This window comes from Cheilinus undulatus, linkage group 11 (genome assembly GCF_018320785.1).
Source record: "Cheilinus undulatus linkage group 11, ASM1832078v1, whole genome shotgun sequence".
Classification (NCBI taxonomy): domain Eukaryota; kingdom Metazoa; phylum Chordata; class Actinopteri; order Labriformes; family Labridae; genus Cheilinus; species Cheilinus undulatus.
Genome location: NC_054875.1, coordinates 8,634,096 through 8,651,023, shown reverse-complemented (window position 1 = coordinate 8,651,023; position 16,928 = coordinate 8,634,096). Strand labels below are relative to the sequence as shown.

Here is a 16,928-nt window from a genome sequence, read left to right as displayed (position 1 = left end):
TTGTGGTACAAAAAAATATCCTCCTGTACAGTGTGTGCTCATGAAGACATCAGTGAATGAGAAACATTTAATTTTTTTAACTAGGCCGTAAACCAGTTTATTTCTAGTTAGCATGTATTTGCAGACATTACACTCATGTTTTTATGTGACACAGTCACCAAATAACAGTCATGATTACTGTATCAGATTATTTTTGGCACCCAAAGCACCTTTAATCCAACTGTTTCACCATTTTGTGGCAAAATCTTGAGTCAGAATATTTTGAATACGCATTTTTTATTGTCTTTTGTTCGCTTTTGGTTGAGTTTTATCTCTTTCATTGGTTCCATGGGAATGTACTTCAGAAATATGTAAAAGCACTGTTAGTTTACAGGAAGCTTTATAATTAGAGAGCTTATATAAGCTATCTTAGGTAACAGTAAGGACTAAAAGTCAATCAACTACTGTAAATAAACAAAGTAAGATTTAGATGATGATTCACTTAATCCCTAATTATAAAGAACAAAGCATGACTTTGCTTAAAGCTCAGTGATTAAATGAGGGTCAAAAGTATAATAAATATTTCTGCAGGATTTGTCAAACTTTGAATGAAAAGAAGTTTTCAAACATAGAACATGTATTTTTTTCAGTTTAATGTGTCTTTATTAAAAAAAATTACTCAATTTATGTTAATGTTGAGTATATATTTTTTTGTTGAGTACCTTTGATATTTTCATGCCTCTTTTTTTTAGTTGTTTACAGTTTTTTTTTGTCTCCTATCTATGTTTGAACACATTCCACGGACTGTATGTGGCCATTTCAAACTGCATGTCAGTACTAACATCCCAAAAAGCAATCAGTTTAACATTAATACTAGACAATTTTTTTTTTTATTTGGGGATTTTCACTGTTTACACTGTCTTAGATAGGCATCTGCACAGTCACCTAGTTTTTTCTTTAGCATTGCTCACTTTCAGCTTAATTTGTGACTCTGCAAACACTCTCCTCGTGTCGTTAATGCCTCAGCAGGCGCTAATAAATTCTTTTATGAGATATGCTTTATTAGTGCCTTTTGGGGAAAATCAGTTTTTATACTCCGTTTAGTCAGGAACATTCTCGTCATAGATTTAACCATTTAAAGCAAAATAATTTGAGAGTTTTGCTTTGCTCTGAAGGTTCTGCTCAAAAGAAGCTTTTACTTTTAGTGCTGAAACCCCCATGTATATAGATTTCTGAATGACAATGCATGTCAAATACAGTAAAATATAATTTGGCAGCAATACACCAACATAAAAGTGAACATGGAGCTGCAATGAAAGCTCAAGGCTAGAAAAGAGGAGGCTGGGATTGTGAAGGTGAAGCTTTGCCAGCAGCAGTGCAGCATGATCAGCATTGATGAACCAGGGATCAGTAAGAAGGGCATCATATTTAAATGGACCACCTTGTCCTTGTGAGATTGAGCTATACCGTTCTTATAGCTTACTCTAAAAAGTCCAATTGGTTGCTAGTGATGGGAGATAATACTTCAGACAAGAACTGGTTCGTTTAGATCATGGCTGTCCAAACCATAGCTTGGGTGCCAAATGCGGCTTACAGTCCAACTTTGATTGGCCTGCAGCATATACGATATGCTGACCATATATGGCCAAACATTTGAACATGGAGGTTGTGCTCGGCAGTATTGCACTTCATAGTTTCAGCATAAGACGGTGCTACCATGCTAATTCTGTAAACAAACATCTCAACAAGAAGATTGTATTGATACAACACTGTACAAGTAAAAATATTGGCAATCAGAATAACAACATCTTGTTTCCTAACTCCCTGATGAGTTTTGGCAGCAAATAGCAGAACCATTAATACCCCAGGGGCTGAGCCAGTGGCAGATAGGACTAAACAGGGCCCCCTTAAGTCTGATTGGCATTCCCAAAAACCTGGAATTGATTGTCCATTTGCCTTGTTAGCCATTAAATCAAGCTTTTAACGTTAGTTCAGGCAGGCTACGGAGTCAAGCTCTGCCCTGATCAGCTGATCTAATGCATGCCTTCATCAGCTGATGCCCAGCTGATTTGCCCTAAGTACGGTATTGGCATCTCATACTACCTTATTCTGCTGCTCTCTCTGCAAGCTGCTCATGCAACCCTCCTCCACCCCAGCTCGTCCTTTATTCTGCTTCCAACTTAATCAATGTCGTCTACCTTGTGGATATTAAAGTGGGCCCACAATCCCTTTATATTTCTGCATGTGGCCCTAAGGGAAAAACGTTTGGACACCCCTGTTGTAGAGCCTTGAAGGGTCTTAAAATGTCTTGAATTAGGTTATTGATTTCTAAGACCATAAAGTGTCTTAAAAAGTCTTACTTTACAAGTGACCTGTCTTTATTTTAGATGGACCTTTGAATGAGAAATACCCTAATATGTGTACATTTTTTAGTTTGTGTTGCATCAGTTTCATTTTTGTAGAAATAATAAAAATCATACTTATAGCTTGGATTTATATAGTGCCTTTCACAGGTGGAAAACAGCATTTACAGCTGTTCCAACCACCTAAAATGTTGCATTAACAAGCTGCATATAGAAGAGTAAAGGGGAGGACAGGAAATGTGCCTTCAACATGAAAAGTACAGGGAGTGGTTGCACATTTAAACTTGGGATGCTATTGAATCACACAGTAAACCAGAAAAGCTATGCACAGTGCAAAAACTGTTTTACGTTTTTTTTTTTGTTTTTTGTCTTTTAAAGGTCATAGGAGGCTTAAATCCAATTACTATAGTGTGCAGCTATGCTGAGCATATGACCCCTGTGTTCTGCATGATCTAATGCTTGGCTTTATTTGTAGAGCACTGGCTTTAAAACATGCACAAGGAAATGCAGAGATGGCAGAGTTAAGAGCTGCACATGAAGGAGTGCATGCCCTGAATGGTTGGGGGATTGGTGCTTTGCTTAACAGAAGTACTCAGCTAATGAACTGGCTTCTCTCCAGTCACCAGACCAATTAGGGACTTGATCTTGCAGAGACTTGAACCAGTGACCCTCTGATTCCAAAGTCCTCATAGGCAGATCTACTGCCACCCCTAGGGAAGGGAGCATTGTTAATACATGTTTGATGCTGTTATGATAGAAGTACACTGTGCTGACTCAAACTGTCATGTAGCATTGTTTCATTCATTCTCTATGTGTCTGCTCATGTTATAAGAGGGGTGGTACTCCATGGACGTCATTGTTTGTCATTGTTTTGATTGAAGCAGAACTCACTTACTTTATGCTCACAGACAATGTTTCTCTGTACCTTTCTTTCTCCAGTGTGAGGGAGAGGACCGGAGTGTCTGCAGGTCTGGTTGGCTGCATCCGCCTGCTCGATGTCAACAACCGTGTGCTCAACCTACAGGAGAGGGGCGGAGACAGCCTGTACGGCAGCAGCGTGGGCGAATGCGGTAACAACCCCTGCCAGCCCAATCCCTGCAAAAATGGTGCTGCATGCCAGGTTAAGGAGGCAGAGATGTTCCACTGCAAGTGCAGTAAAGGATTCTGGGGTAAGTTGCTTCAGTAATGCAGTCTTGCAGCTCAGCAGTGTGCCTAATTGTCATAGTGGGATTTACGCACAGAGAGGTTTATTCCAGTTTAAGTGCAGGAAAATGGGAAGGAAATATTTAAATTAATATTTGAATTTTGCTGACTTTCCCTAACACCCACCCATTAAAATTCTGTTTATATTTCTGCTCTTCCTTCTCTTATGGGATTCACTGTGGTCATGACTTCCTCGCAAATCCTAAGTAAGCTTGACAGCCTAATTTGACAGTGTAACTCATGCCCCCAGCAGGAGCTCCAAAAGTCATTTTGTAAACACCAACAGCATCAAATCTGTGTGTCGACACAGAAATGAGAGATTAAATGTTGGCGCGGCAAAGAAAACATGAAAACGTCCACCAAATGCTCAGTAAACGGCCTTTGGCCTGTCTCTTCCACATCCTCTCCTCGTTTTCCCTCCCTCCAGCACTCACACCAACTAACAAGCAACTCTGAGAGATATAGTTAAGAGCAGACGCCATCAGGGCCCAGCCAAGCGTGCCCCTTGCTGGTTGTACCGCAGCCTGCTGCAGAAACTTTCACACCAGAACTAAATTAATTGTCAGAGATAACTTTTATGCCTGAATAGTAAAGAGTTTTATTCTCACATCGGGGCTGCTCGGTGGCTAGAGGAAGCACCTTTCAGCCAAGTTTAAAGAGCTCTTCTCCTTGAATCTAAAATGTGGATCAATAAAGTATCACATTACATTATTATTGCCTTTTATATAAGAGCTGCTTTAATGCTTTGTTGTTATTGAGAAGGCTGTGAAGACACAGGAATAACCCTGGAGTGTTAGGAAGCATCGCTGTGATCATGTTGGCAACACAGCGTTAAATGAATGGTGATAATGAGAATTGGAGCGTTGCCTGCAGACTCACATTCGAGTTAATTTTGTCATCATGTCAGTTTAAAAAGTAGCTAAGATTACCAGTCTCAATGGGAGGGACGGATCACAGAAGATAGAATAGATGGGGGGCGAGATTTGTAGTTAAAGAGAGGACATGTCAGGACAGCCTGATGAACGAGGTGGGAGAGAGTATTAGAGCTAAAAAGACAGGAGAGGGGAGAAATATGAGAAAAAGAGCTGTGGTAGGGGAAGGAGGGAGAGCTGGTGATAAAAGTGAGCCTCAAAAAAGAGTGAGTGAGAAAAAACGGGGGAGCCCTGTGAGCTCAGCGGGGTTGGGGTTCATTAAAGTGCTCTGCTCACCACAGGCTCTGACTGCTAAAGTAATGACGGGTGAATTCAGATGGGCTGAGGCAGAGGGCAAAACTATCATCCAGCAGACGCTCACCAGTCTTTCCTACCGTCAGCGCTGGCCCAGAAACATGGCCGCATGGTGGGGAGGCTCTCCGCTGTTTAATCTGGACGTGTAATATTTCCAAATCCTATTAGAAAATGACCTCCATTACAGAGGAAATCCTCATACCCCTTTTTCTCCCCTTGTTTAACTCCTCCTCCCCCTCCCATCTTTATTTCAGATAGTTGAAAATGTTTCCTAATGGTGGCTAATGCTAATGCTCTGTTCCAGGTCCAACTTGTGCTGACGTCCATGACCCATGCGAGCCCAACAGGTGCCATCCATCCTCCCAGTGTCAGGCGCTGCCCGAGGGAGGCTACAAATGCGAGTGTCCCATGGGACGTGAAGGCAAGCACTGCGAGAAAGGTAATTCAGCACTATTTATTACCAGACTCACTGTGTTGAATTCTGATTGGTAAATTATGGCGTCCTGGGGTCCGTGTGGCTGCTGTAATGAATAGATGGATGCTTGGAGTGCACAAAGAAGCCCAGTAAATCAAGAATCAGCTCGTCTACTGTGCCAGAAAAGAAAAATAACAGCAAAACAAGTTAAAAGATGTTCAAAGACATGCAGAGCTTGATGAGAGAGAAGTCACCAAGTATAGAGACAGAAAGATTAGTGAAGTAAACATTAAATGAATCACTGCATGGGGCTGCTACAGTCTTTAAAGTCTGGTTATTAGAAAAGGAAATGTCAACAGACTTCGACATTTTCAGGGCAGAGAATGTGAAATGTGGTTACATTTATTTGTGCAGTCTTGTTCAGGTTGAATCACCAAGGAAGCAATAAAAATGTCTGTCTATGTGCCTCATAAAAAGAAAGTAGAAGGAGACTACAGTTTACTATCACTGTGGATGAAGTTCCAACCATTCCTAAAACTCACAGGATCCATGTGTGAAGTGATCCATCCATGCTATCTGAAGGAGAGTGTCAGACGGCACCAGTGTGATTGGGCTTGAGTATGTAGGTTTATTTTGAAAGTGACCAAACACTCTATACATTCCTGTATCTGTCTTCCTGTTTGATCAAAAATAAACTCATGGAGGAGAGCGTCTGGCATTCAGACAGACCACAGTGCATGCATGCATTGACTGGAAAGGATGCAGTTAGCCCATGAGTGCATGACGCTCTGGTACTCTGCACTGATGTACCCAGCAGCGTTACTTTCATCGACTAAAACTATGACTAAAAACTTTTGGACATTCAAAATCCACGATAAGTCTCAACAGTCATGTGCATAAGTTTAAGGCACACCAGGCACACGTGTGTTGTTCAACAGTCAAGGTAAAGCTCGACGGCCTCTCTTTTGTCTGGGCCTTTTAAACCCTGGTAATTCAGCAGTTTTCAGGTCCTTGAGTTATTTTTACAGTACGACGAGGGGCTCGTGGCACCCCTACTACCCACCCAGACAGAACCCTAGTCCATGCTCTCTCACCACATCCTCCCCTTACTCTGCCCTAAAGGTGTGGAATTTGTTATTTTTCAACATATATTTTTCCCAATACCCCTGGTTATATGCAAAGACATCCAGAGCAAGACATGGGTTGAGTCATTCCTTTTTCCTGCCAGATTGTGCACTCAGCCAGCTTACTCACAATTACAAATCTTACTTTAGCCTTACTTCTTGGTCCAAACATAACTAAAAGTGCTGCACAGTTCTAATCTTGAATATGCACAGCTGTGTGCTTGAACCACCTCCACAAACAGTCTCAAGCCTCTAGCACAGTTACTTGGGGGTCATGGGCTAAATAGTTTGGGAACCCTCTGGTCTAGTATGTGCATTCAGAGGATAATAAGATGAAAAATCTCATGCCTCTGGTAATCTAGCGCACAACCGGGGTTTTGTCAATCCTACACTGATTTTACAGTAGCTTAATGTTATTTATTTAAAGAAAACAAGTGCCTTAGACTAAAAGTAAAGACTAAAGTGTAAGGGCTTTTGTTGACTTAAATGTGGCTAAAACTGATAAATATGTAAATCTAAGGATTTTAATTAAGCCACAGAAATATTCTGCTAAAATATCTCAATCGCTGCACAACTCACTTTAAAGTCAGGACAACTTTCAGTCTGATTAGGCGTTGTTTGTCGTGCTGTGTACACCATGGCCTGACCACAGCCTGACGAGTAGCTCCTGACTGGTCGGAAAGATTTCTGACATGTTTGATATTTTAGTCGTACGACACCAGACACTCCCACAGTCAGAGCAGAAACCTGAGCAGAATAAACAACTTCGAGGGATTTTTTTCCTTTTTAAACTGTCAGACAACGTCCTGAATTACCATGGCAATAGCTGGAATGACTTTCTGATGCCCACCCTCACTATGATAAAGCAAATGCACAAGCAGGAAATATTCCTACCCACGGACCTGCCGCTGACACGGATGATGATGTGTTTGTGTGACTTTCTAAAAAAAAGGAAATTCTGCAGATTTCTGTCACACTCTGTCCCTACTTCACTCATGCAGTGTGAGTATTCAACTCGTGCGTGATGGTCGTGTGTCCTAAGCAATTCAGACACTCAGTATGAGTAGACATTCTGCCACGACTGTTGTATGGTCGGCATAAAATCGTACAGTGTTCGCCCAGCTTTGGAGCCCGACATTTACACACATTTGAAAGAAAATAAAAATATTCAAACATGAATATGTTAATCAGGCTATTTTAAAAATGTAATTGGTTTATTTTTGGAAGTTCAGCCCCCAAAGTTCCTGCATAGGAAACATCTGGCCTTTGTCCAAATGTGGTTGATGATCGCTGCCCTAAATCATGAGAAAATCACATTAAATTTAGTTCCTTTTTATGCTCATACTGCTGAAGCCAGTGCTAGTAAAGCTAGTAAAGTATCTTAGATATAGCTAACAGTGGAACGGAGACTCTTCAGATGAATGGCACTACTCTGGGGAAAAGAGACATGATGGCCTTTACTTTGTAGACGCAAACGCCACATGGAAAAGGAAATCTTGGCATGAAATTGTTTGATGCTAACATCTGTCTCCCCTTTGAGTATAGAGGAATTCACGTCTACTCCAAGAGTTGATAAATATTAGTCAGGCGATAGATGATGATTGCCTGAGGGTGCAGGGATAGAAAGGTGAAATAAGTTGAATGATGTACAGTCTGCATGCTTGAAAGACCAACATCAAGCAATCTGTTTTATCTACTATGATTATCAATTAGATTTAAATCATATAGTGCCAATTTAAGTCCAGATTGTACTCTTCTTATACTACTTAAAGGCCCAACATCCATCCAAGGTGAGCACAGCAGTTTGCATCTTTGCAAACTTACTGTGACAAGGAGAAAACTTCCTTTTAACAAGCGGAAAGCCAAACTCAAGTTAAACAGACATCCCTTTTACTGTGTTGGACTTTGTGTGCGGGATAGAGCAACAATGATGACAATCGGTGAACAATACCTCAGTCAAAAGTAAGCTCAAAAACAAAACTTTTTACCTCAACTGTACTCTCCAGGTTTTGTCAAAGGGCAGCACTGTCAGGTCTGGAGTCAGCTAAGTAGCATCCTTTCAATTTCTCCCTCCTTTCCTCCTCATTCTTTCCGCTCTATGACGTTTCCACCCCTGCTGAATGAAATAGGGAGATCAAACACAAACAGAGGGGGTCTGAGCCTTTGAGGTGGGAGAGGGTGGGAGGGTTTCTGAACCGAGCTTGATGATTGGCCCCATCGGGCCAGTCACAACATTGACTCGGCTGTGCTTGTTAGCGGGTAAGCGGCAGTGAAGCAGCAGTCTTCCTTCCCTCCCTCGGTGCCTGTCCGCCCACAGGTGTTGTGTTCAAACGTTGTTGTTGCTCCACATGGCAGAACCGGGCCGTGGCGGGGGAAAAGACCTGAGCGTGGTTTGTCTGCTTTTGAAGTTCATCATTAGCACTTGTGTCTGTGTCACAATATGAAGTCTTTCCGTGTTTTTCCTTCTTTGCTTTGTAGATGTTGTCAAGATTGTTTGCTTTCCTGGAGTCGACTTCTTAAACAATGAATGAAAGAGAATTTACTGTCAGGAGCTTTTCTAACAAAGGAGAAACATGCAGCCTTGTGTCTCTGGGAATTTAGAGAAATCAGAAGGGGATGGCCTCCTTTCCCAGCCCTGAGTCCCAGTTAGCAGGTGACTGAAATAAATTGAGGTGAACCAAAATCAATGCAGTGTGAGTGAGAGCGTCTCCCATTCCAAAAGGCTATTTTTTCACAGGAATCAATGAGATGACTAATCGTATCAGTCCTCCCTGCCCGCCGTGATTAATGGGAGCGTCAGTCAGCCGGAGTGTCAGCCTCAGACAGGAGCTCACAGATACGGCAGCAGTCAGGCGGACGCGCCCTCTGAGGGCTGCACTGAGAACGGTTAAAAAGACAGGTAGCTCACTCATCACCAGCTGGAAGGTGAATAAGCTCTAATTTTAAGTGTGTAACCTATTGAGTGTGCACATTCAGTTGAGGTATGGCTTCTATTTCAGTTCAGTCCCACCAGGGTTTGTCAATGCAGCTCACTGCTGCCATCAAGGGCTTCTCTCAAGGGTGTTTCAATAGTATTGAATGGCATACTTCTCCATGCGCTCTGTGATCATTTAAATCGTTACAGTTTAGTCATGAAAGCAGGATCTCTTGAACTCAGATGGTCCTTGAAAGCTTCAGGGGGGAAATTTAAAAATGTTTTACATTCAATCCCCGAGCTACACGTGTGAGAGAGGGAGACATACAGTTTATCTGATTCATTCACCGTTTCACATGGCAGCTGTTTTCCTCTGACAAGACGCTCAAGACGGAAAGCTCAAATGTGTACTCCGCTCTGTAGAAGCATCTTCTTTTATCTACAGTTAATGGCATGTCATTTAAGCTGTAAAACTGTTTTTTTTCTTTTAGTTTGGATCTATTTGTTGTCTCATTCAAAGCCCATGCACCAAAACATCTGATTAGTGCGCTGCAGGCGGAGGGATACATGTGTAGTGTGCTAAAGTAGTGCTAAAATAAAACAACTTGTAAAAATTAAATTGCAATTAAATTTGAAATATTGGTAGACAGACCTAAGCCTGCATAGTGACTCTCTTGTCTGACAACCCCAAGAGCTTTTTTTTTATTCCCAAGGTCACACTCATACAATCTTTTAAAAGTATTCACCCCATTTTTAATTTTATAAATCAATCATGGCCAATATAATTTGCCAATTACTAAAAAACCTCTTTAGTGCCAAAATGAAAGTAGATTTCTAGAAAGTATTGTCAATTAAATGGAAATATATAATGTAAAATAAAAGCATAAATATTCACCCCTTGTAAAGTGTCTGACCTAATTCAAGAGAGTTCCAGCCAATTGGTGTTAGTAGGTTCACAATCAGTGAAGTATGCATCACCTGACTGCAGTAAACGTGTCCCAGGTGACTTTAGTATAATGATAATGTTACATAGTGTCAGTATTCCTGGCAACCATTACACCATGAAGACAAAAGAACACTCTAAGCCAGTGCTTCTTAACTTGCCACTATCTGTCCATTATTGCTTCTATGAGTCACCTTTTATGCCCATTTTTGCACATTTTAACTACATTTCACTAGTTGTTATGCCCATTTTTTGCCAATTTACCCCATTTCTGCCAATTTCTGTCAATTTTCCTGCCTCAGTTGTCCCATTTTTGCCAGTTTAAATCAATTTTTCATCCTAGTTAACTACATTTTCCACCCATGTTTGCCACTTAAAACCCATTTTTGCCACTTTTTATTCCCCTTTAACCAGTTTTTATACCTGATTTTGCCATTTTTAACCAAGAGTAGCCATTTTTACCCATTTTAATTCTGCTTTTAAAAAGGGATTTACATTTTTAAGAAGAATAAAAACAAATATTTGTTTATTTGATGAGAGTTGTTATTATTCAGGTGAAATATAAAATCACAGCTTAACTTTACAATTATTACCAGGATTTTACTCCCATTTATCCCCCTTTTGGGCATCCTTGTTTGCACTAACTGTTCTTGATTATGCATGTCTGTGTTGAACCACCTTTAGGTACAGTGGTTGAGAACCACTGGCGTCGGGACCGCCATGGAGGTGAGGAGCTGAGAGGGGGTCTCCAGTTGCCCTAAAAGAACAAATATTATTATTTGAAATTACACTGTTGCCACTTACACCAAATTTTTCTTTTTTTTTTTTTTACCCCTTTTCATCATTTTCCCACCAGTTTTAACACATTACCATTTGACACCTATATTTGTCAGTTTTAAGCTCTTTCCACAACTTTTTTTTCCTGCCCTTTTTGCCACTTCTAAATCAATTCTTGCCACTTAAGCTTAATGTTGCCTCTGTTGATCCATTACTGCTACTGTTAACCCCTTTTAACCACTTTTTACACCCATTTTTTTTTTTCATTTGAACCCCATTTCACGATTTGATATGCCCCTCTTTGAAGTTTAACCAGTTTCTGCCAATATCTGCCTCTTTTGCCAGTTAATATATATTTTTCATCCACATTTTAACCCCTTTTTACCACTATTTATTCCTATTTTGCCACTTTAACCCATTTTTGCCTTTTTGCCTTTTCTTTAAAATTTTTGCCACTTCTAAACCATTTCTGCTACTTTAATATCCAACTTCACCACATTTTCCACCATTTTTTGCCATTATTAACCCATTTTGGCGGTTTTTAAACCATTTTAATCCTTTTTCTAACAAAAGCGATTTACAATTTTATTCTAAGAAGGCTATTTAATACACAAATGATTAAAAAAAGAGATTTGTTTCTTTGAGGAGTGTTTTTTCAGTTTAAATATGAAACATGGATATCACAGCTGAACTTTACAATGGACCATGGTTTTGTTGACCTCCACGGGCCCCCAGTTTGGCTGGGCGCCGGAAAGCTTTCCCATTTATCCCCCTCTATGGACGGCACTGTCCGTACATGACTATTCTTGAATGTGCATGGTTGTTCAACCACCTTCAGGTACAGTGGGGGTCCCCGGTCTCTGGCACCTGTATTTTGGGGGTTGCAGAAAAGGCTGAGAATCACTGCTCTAAGCTACTCAGGCAAAAGGTTATTGAAAAGTATACATCAGGGGATGGATATTAAACAATTACAAGTCACTGAACATCCTCAGAATCCAGTTAAATCCATCGTCAAGAAATAGAAGGAATATGACACGTGTAAATCTGCTTAGATCAGCAGTTAGGGGTCAAGTACTGTACCTTATCCAAGGACGCACTGACATGTGACTGCAGGAGCTGGGAATCAAACCCCCGGCCCTGTAACCCATGGTCACATCTCCCTTTGAAAATGTAAATTGATAAAGTTCTTCAAAACATCAGTCCACATCAGGAACCTTCTTCCTCTGAAGTGACAGTTTACCAGAATGCAGCCTTTCTAACATATCAATTCAAATGTTGAGATTTGGACCTAATATGATCATCAGCACTACTTGATGATCTGATTACAGATGTTTACAGCTGATTAGAATTAGTCTGGGGGTTTAGTTTCTCCTGTAGTTGTTTACATTTGTGAAGTTTTAGCAAAGCTTGACTTTGAAAAATTCTATCAACTTTCCTCCGTGGTCAAGCCTGACTCGCCATGTGGGTTTATTCTGGTCACTCAGCACATCGCGCTGTCTGGACTTGTGGTGACTTATTGATCACGGAGCTTTCATTTGGAACATAGGGTGAAGAGGAGAAAACCCTCCACTGCTCTCCTCTTACAGAACCTATACTCCTCCAGGCTCTTTAAGAGTTCAGTGTAGTGCAGGGATCCTTGTTGTGTGTGGAAGACTATTTTCCCTCTCCTTCATGGTGCGTGCCATCGTCATTAGCAGTCTTCCTCACAATAGCTAATTAGCTTTCTCATCTCCGTCTGCCTTTCCCCCATCCTGGCTCGACTTAGCTAATCCCAGCCAATTACCAATAAGAGCTTCCTTGCCGGCTACGTAGGTATGTGTCTGTGTGTGGAAAGGATTGCACATGCCTCTGAATGCTTGTAGTTGGTGCAAACAACACCAGGAACACATACCCTGGGGTGACACTTGAATGATTTTTAATGTCAAACCACTTGTTAGAGGGATGGCACAGTGCCTTTCCTAATCACTCCAGACAGCCAGAAAGAGGACCGCCAGACGCAGACCCATCGCAGAGACATGAATTTGTAAAAAAAAAGCCTGCCAAAGTACAACGGCAGCATTATTTCATGTGTCCCTGCTGTGGTGTTAAACTCTCCATGTCTCCTAAGGTTCTTTGTTACACTGTGGCGGACTGTGTAATCACTCTGACATAAGGGTTTTTGATTCTTTTTGTTTGACTGTCTGTCAAGAAAAAGTCTTAATCCCAAAGGCTATAAAAACACAAATCCATGTCTTTCCATAATGCTGACAGGTCGCTCACAGATGTACCGACTATCCCTGAATTATAATTCTGTCAGCAACATAAAGCAGACCTGAGGATGAATACAGTGTCTTTGTTTCCACAGTGGCTGAGAGGAGAGGGGCTTACATGCCGCTGTTTGACGGGGACTCTTACCTGGAGCTGAAGGGGCTCCATCTTTACGGGCATGACCTGCGGTAAGTCTCTGCATGAAACCCAAACAACCCAGACTTAAGTATGTATTACTAAACACAATATCATGTAGTTTTCATAGGCTGAGCTTGTTCTAGGCCTTAGGCAGAGCTGCTGTCTGTGAGCCTGAACAGAATAACAATGAATTATAGAAATAACACGTTATCTGGGCTTTACTGGGAGAATATTTCTACCCTATTATCATACAAGGAGTCTGCATGCTGGAACCGTAAAGATACAGTTATCTCTGTAGGGCTGTACCAGATGGAGGTCTTTTTTTTTTTACTTTTAGTTGGTTTTTTATTGTGGTTTTCTCTCAACACGAATGGTTCACTACATGGTCATTCTCTTTTTATCACATGCTTATTACAAAGTCTGGTTCAGCCTGATTTATTTTTAATAGAGTAAAGATTAACATCAAGGTAACTCATGGCTGCTGTCATATTTAGCATATTTAAAAGTAAAATGAAGCTATATAAGTTATAATGTAGTACCTCTGCACTCACATTGCTCCCTATTTTTTTTAATTGGGGTTATCTCGTTGTGACAAACATGGCCAGGAGCACATATTTTTGTTGGAAAAGCCTGAAAAAGTGATTTTTTTGCATAATGTGTCCCCTTCAACCTCCCCCATATTTTTTCAAAAATTTCTACAGCCTTGAAAACTTGACTCGCCAAAAGTCAAGTTATCATTTTCTCTTACGCCTTTGTTGTTGACAAAGCTGATCTCTGGAGTCCCAACCTCCTTGATTTTGATTGGCCAGTGAGAGAGAAGTTCTGGACTTGTCAGAACTGTTCTAAATGTTGATATTTTTCAATCATGTGTGCTGTAAGCGCAGAGATGAAAGAAGAAAAAAGCTGAGGGCATTTTTCTTAGCGCTGAAAACACTTGTGACACCAGGGCCTGCTGTTGTGTTTCCTGGGTCACGCTTGGGCATGACACACTGAATTACTCTGATTTAGTAGTGAAAATAGGTGCTTCTGTTGTAAAAGCCATCTAAGGACACAGGCCCTAATCCTCTAACTCCTCCAGCTGGAAAGGAATCATCCTGAAGCGGGAGTTCTACTATGATCCTGGCAGTGAAACGAGGCCTTGTAGTGTGAATCATCAACTTTGGTGTCACCCCTAAGTTTCTTCTCTGCCTTCTGAGTTTAACTGCTTTTCTTTCAGCCAAAAGCTCAGCATGACGGTGATTCTCATGGCCAACAACTCCAACGGTTTGATCTTCTACAACGGCCAAAAATCTGACGGGAAAGGAGACTTTATCTCGCTCTCCCTGAACGAGGGGATCCTGGAGTTCCGCTACGACCTGGGGAAGGGCCCTGCTACCATCAGGTAAGGACTCTCTAAAGGGGCTTTAAAGAACATGAAAAGGGGGTATATCTGTGTGATGTGTCTAGCTGCTTCTACATCTTTTAAAGAGACATGTGGAGACTCCTGAGTTTTCTCACTCATAGTGTAGGAGTGATCGTGATCACCCAGATTATGACTAATTCTGTCACCTCGCAGACACCAAAGTAATTACTGGACGCATTTCATAAAGGCCACACATCTCCAGAACATTCTGACTGTAATGCTGCATCCACCCAGATAATCAGAAATCTAAGAAAGACTTCTAATTTAAAGTCTACATTAAATATGGATGAAATAAAATGTCTTTTGCTTGGAGAAAAATGTGTTCCAGCCACTTTGTGTACTTTTATTGAGGGTTTTAAAGACCAAACGCCAACCCGAATTCAATTCAGACCAAAGTTTTGCAAGTTCAGACTTACAACTGCCTGTGATGGGCTGCTCTGCAAAAAGTTTTCCAGCCTACCAGTTCACACCACTGCAACTGGAAGAGACGATGCCACTGAGTAGCAGAAAGGTTAAACAGGGGAGAGGAAAATCATGGTATGGAGTAAGCAGCTGAGAAGTGCCATCTTTTTAATAAATACATCTTGATGATGTTCATCGTGGTCAGTACAGATCCTCAGCTGATGGAATATGTTCATAGAAGTTTCTGGAGCAAGATGTAAGATTAAGCTAAGCAGTTAAAGTAGCTACCATAAGCATTCAATTGGTGATGAGTATTAACTAAACCCCACCCCATTCTCCTTCCTCTTACCTTCAAGGGAAATGAAAACCTTGACTTACAGCAGATCAACCATATGGTAAATAGCATGCAAGATGTCAAGGCATCTAATTTTGAAATATATACCCAAAGTTTTTCCAAACAGATTTACCACAGAGCGAAAGTACTGAGAAGTGAATAAATCACTAATATACAGAGAAACAACTGAGATTTGGGATCATATTAAGCAAACTCTGACATGCATTTAGTTTCACATCCTTAACTGGGCTGATGTGTGCCTTTGAGCTCAACTTTGTGTGCTTTAAATCAGCTCCATATAATATCAGAAAACTTGATTTATGGCCATATATCAATGGGGGAAACAGCTTGGATCTATCAAGTCCAAATCTCCAAGTATAAGTTTCCATCCATTCCTCATTGAGCTGACAGCAGTGTTTCAGGATGTTGTGCTACTCAGCCTGACTGAGGAGTCATGTCGCACTCTGAAAGCGGTGTCAATGCATACCCTCTACGACAGTGGTTCCCATGGCAGGGGGTAGGGACCTGTAGGGGGTAGCAAAAAACTTACAAGGGGTTATGAGATGCTTTCCAAAAGACAAAGAGAAATGTTTATATGATTAAAAGTGGTATATTTTATCCATTATTGTAAAAGATTTAAATGAAAGTAGTTCAAATGAAAAATAAAACCATAGCTATTGAGTGAGATATGTGCTTAAATGAAAGTAATGTGTATAAAAACACCTAAAAAAAAGTACATTTTGACATTATGCGTTGTGCAGCATTGTATGCTTTAACCACCTCCAGGGACTGTGGGGGTCCCCAGTCTTTGACACTGTCATTTTGGGGTCATGGGCAGAAAAGTTTGGGTACCTCCGCTCTTCAATATCGTTCGCTTTTTGAAATGTGTCACATAAATTTCTGTAATTGTTGCAGGTGTACTGCATGTGTGAAGGCTCATTGTTGATGGGGTAGCATACGGCAGCCATCATCAGGATCAGGAGTACAGGATGATGGGCAACTGGAGGCTTTGGCGCCACATGTGGCTCTTTTCCTCACTCAAATTGGCCCTCTAGTTAATTTCAAATATCAATACATTTTAAAAAATGAGGGAAACATGGTAAAATCTGCCATAAATATTTTAAAAATTGAGATATTTCTATAATAATCTTTCATCACTGGTATTTGTATGATAGCAAGGAACTAGAATGTATGTTAGCAAGGAACTAGAATGCAGTTGTAAAAATTTTATATGCATCATTGTAGATATGCAATATAGATATGTAGGCAAATATACTAAAATCACCAATAACTATTATGTTCATTAAGTTTTAGAAATGATTCAAAATGGCTTAAATTCTGTGTTAAGCTGATTCAATAAAGCATTACTATCTGCAGTTGCAATGCATTTGTTCCTGTTGTAAAATAAAAATACATTTTAATTGTTAAATGAGTAAAATCCGGCAAACTGTGAGAATTTGG

At 40.7% G+C, this 16,928-nt stretch overlaps 1 protein-coding gene across 6 annotated transcripts in view; it reads left to right on the top strand.

Moving 5' to 3' along the window:
- Nucleotides 1–16,928, top strand: part of agrn (agrin) — a 519,119-nt gene that overhangs the window by 456,092 nt on the left and 46,099 nt on the right. For all 6 annotated transcript variants that reach the window (XM_041798717.1, XM_041798715.1, XM_041798714.1 and 3 more), the window contains 4 exons: nucleotides 3,282–3,511; nucleotides 5,076–5,210; nucleotides 13,289–13,379; nucleotides 14,546–14,710. In XM_041798717.1, coding sequence (XP_041654651.1) covers nucleotides 3,282–3,511; nucleotides 5,076–5,210; nucleotides 13,289–13,379; nucleotides 14,546–14,710 — 621 coding nt within the window. The remainder of the gene's footprint in view (nucleotides 1–3,281; nucleotides 3,512–5,075; nucleotides 5,211–13,288; nucleotides 13,380–14,545; nucleotides 14,711–16,928) is intronic.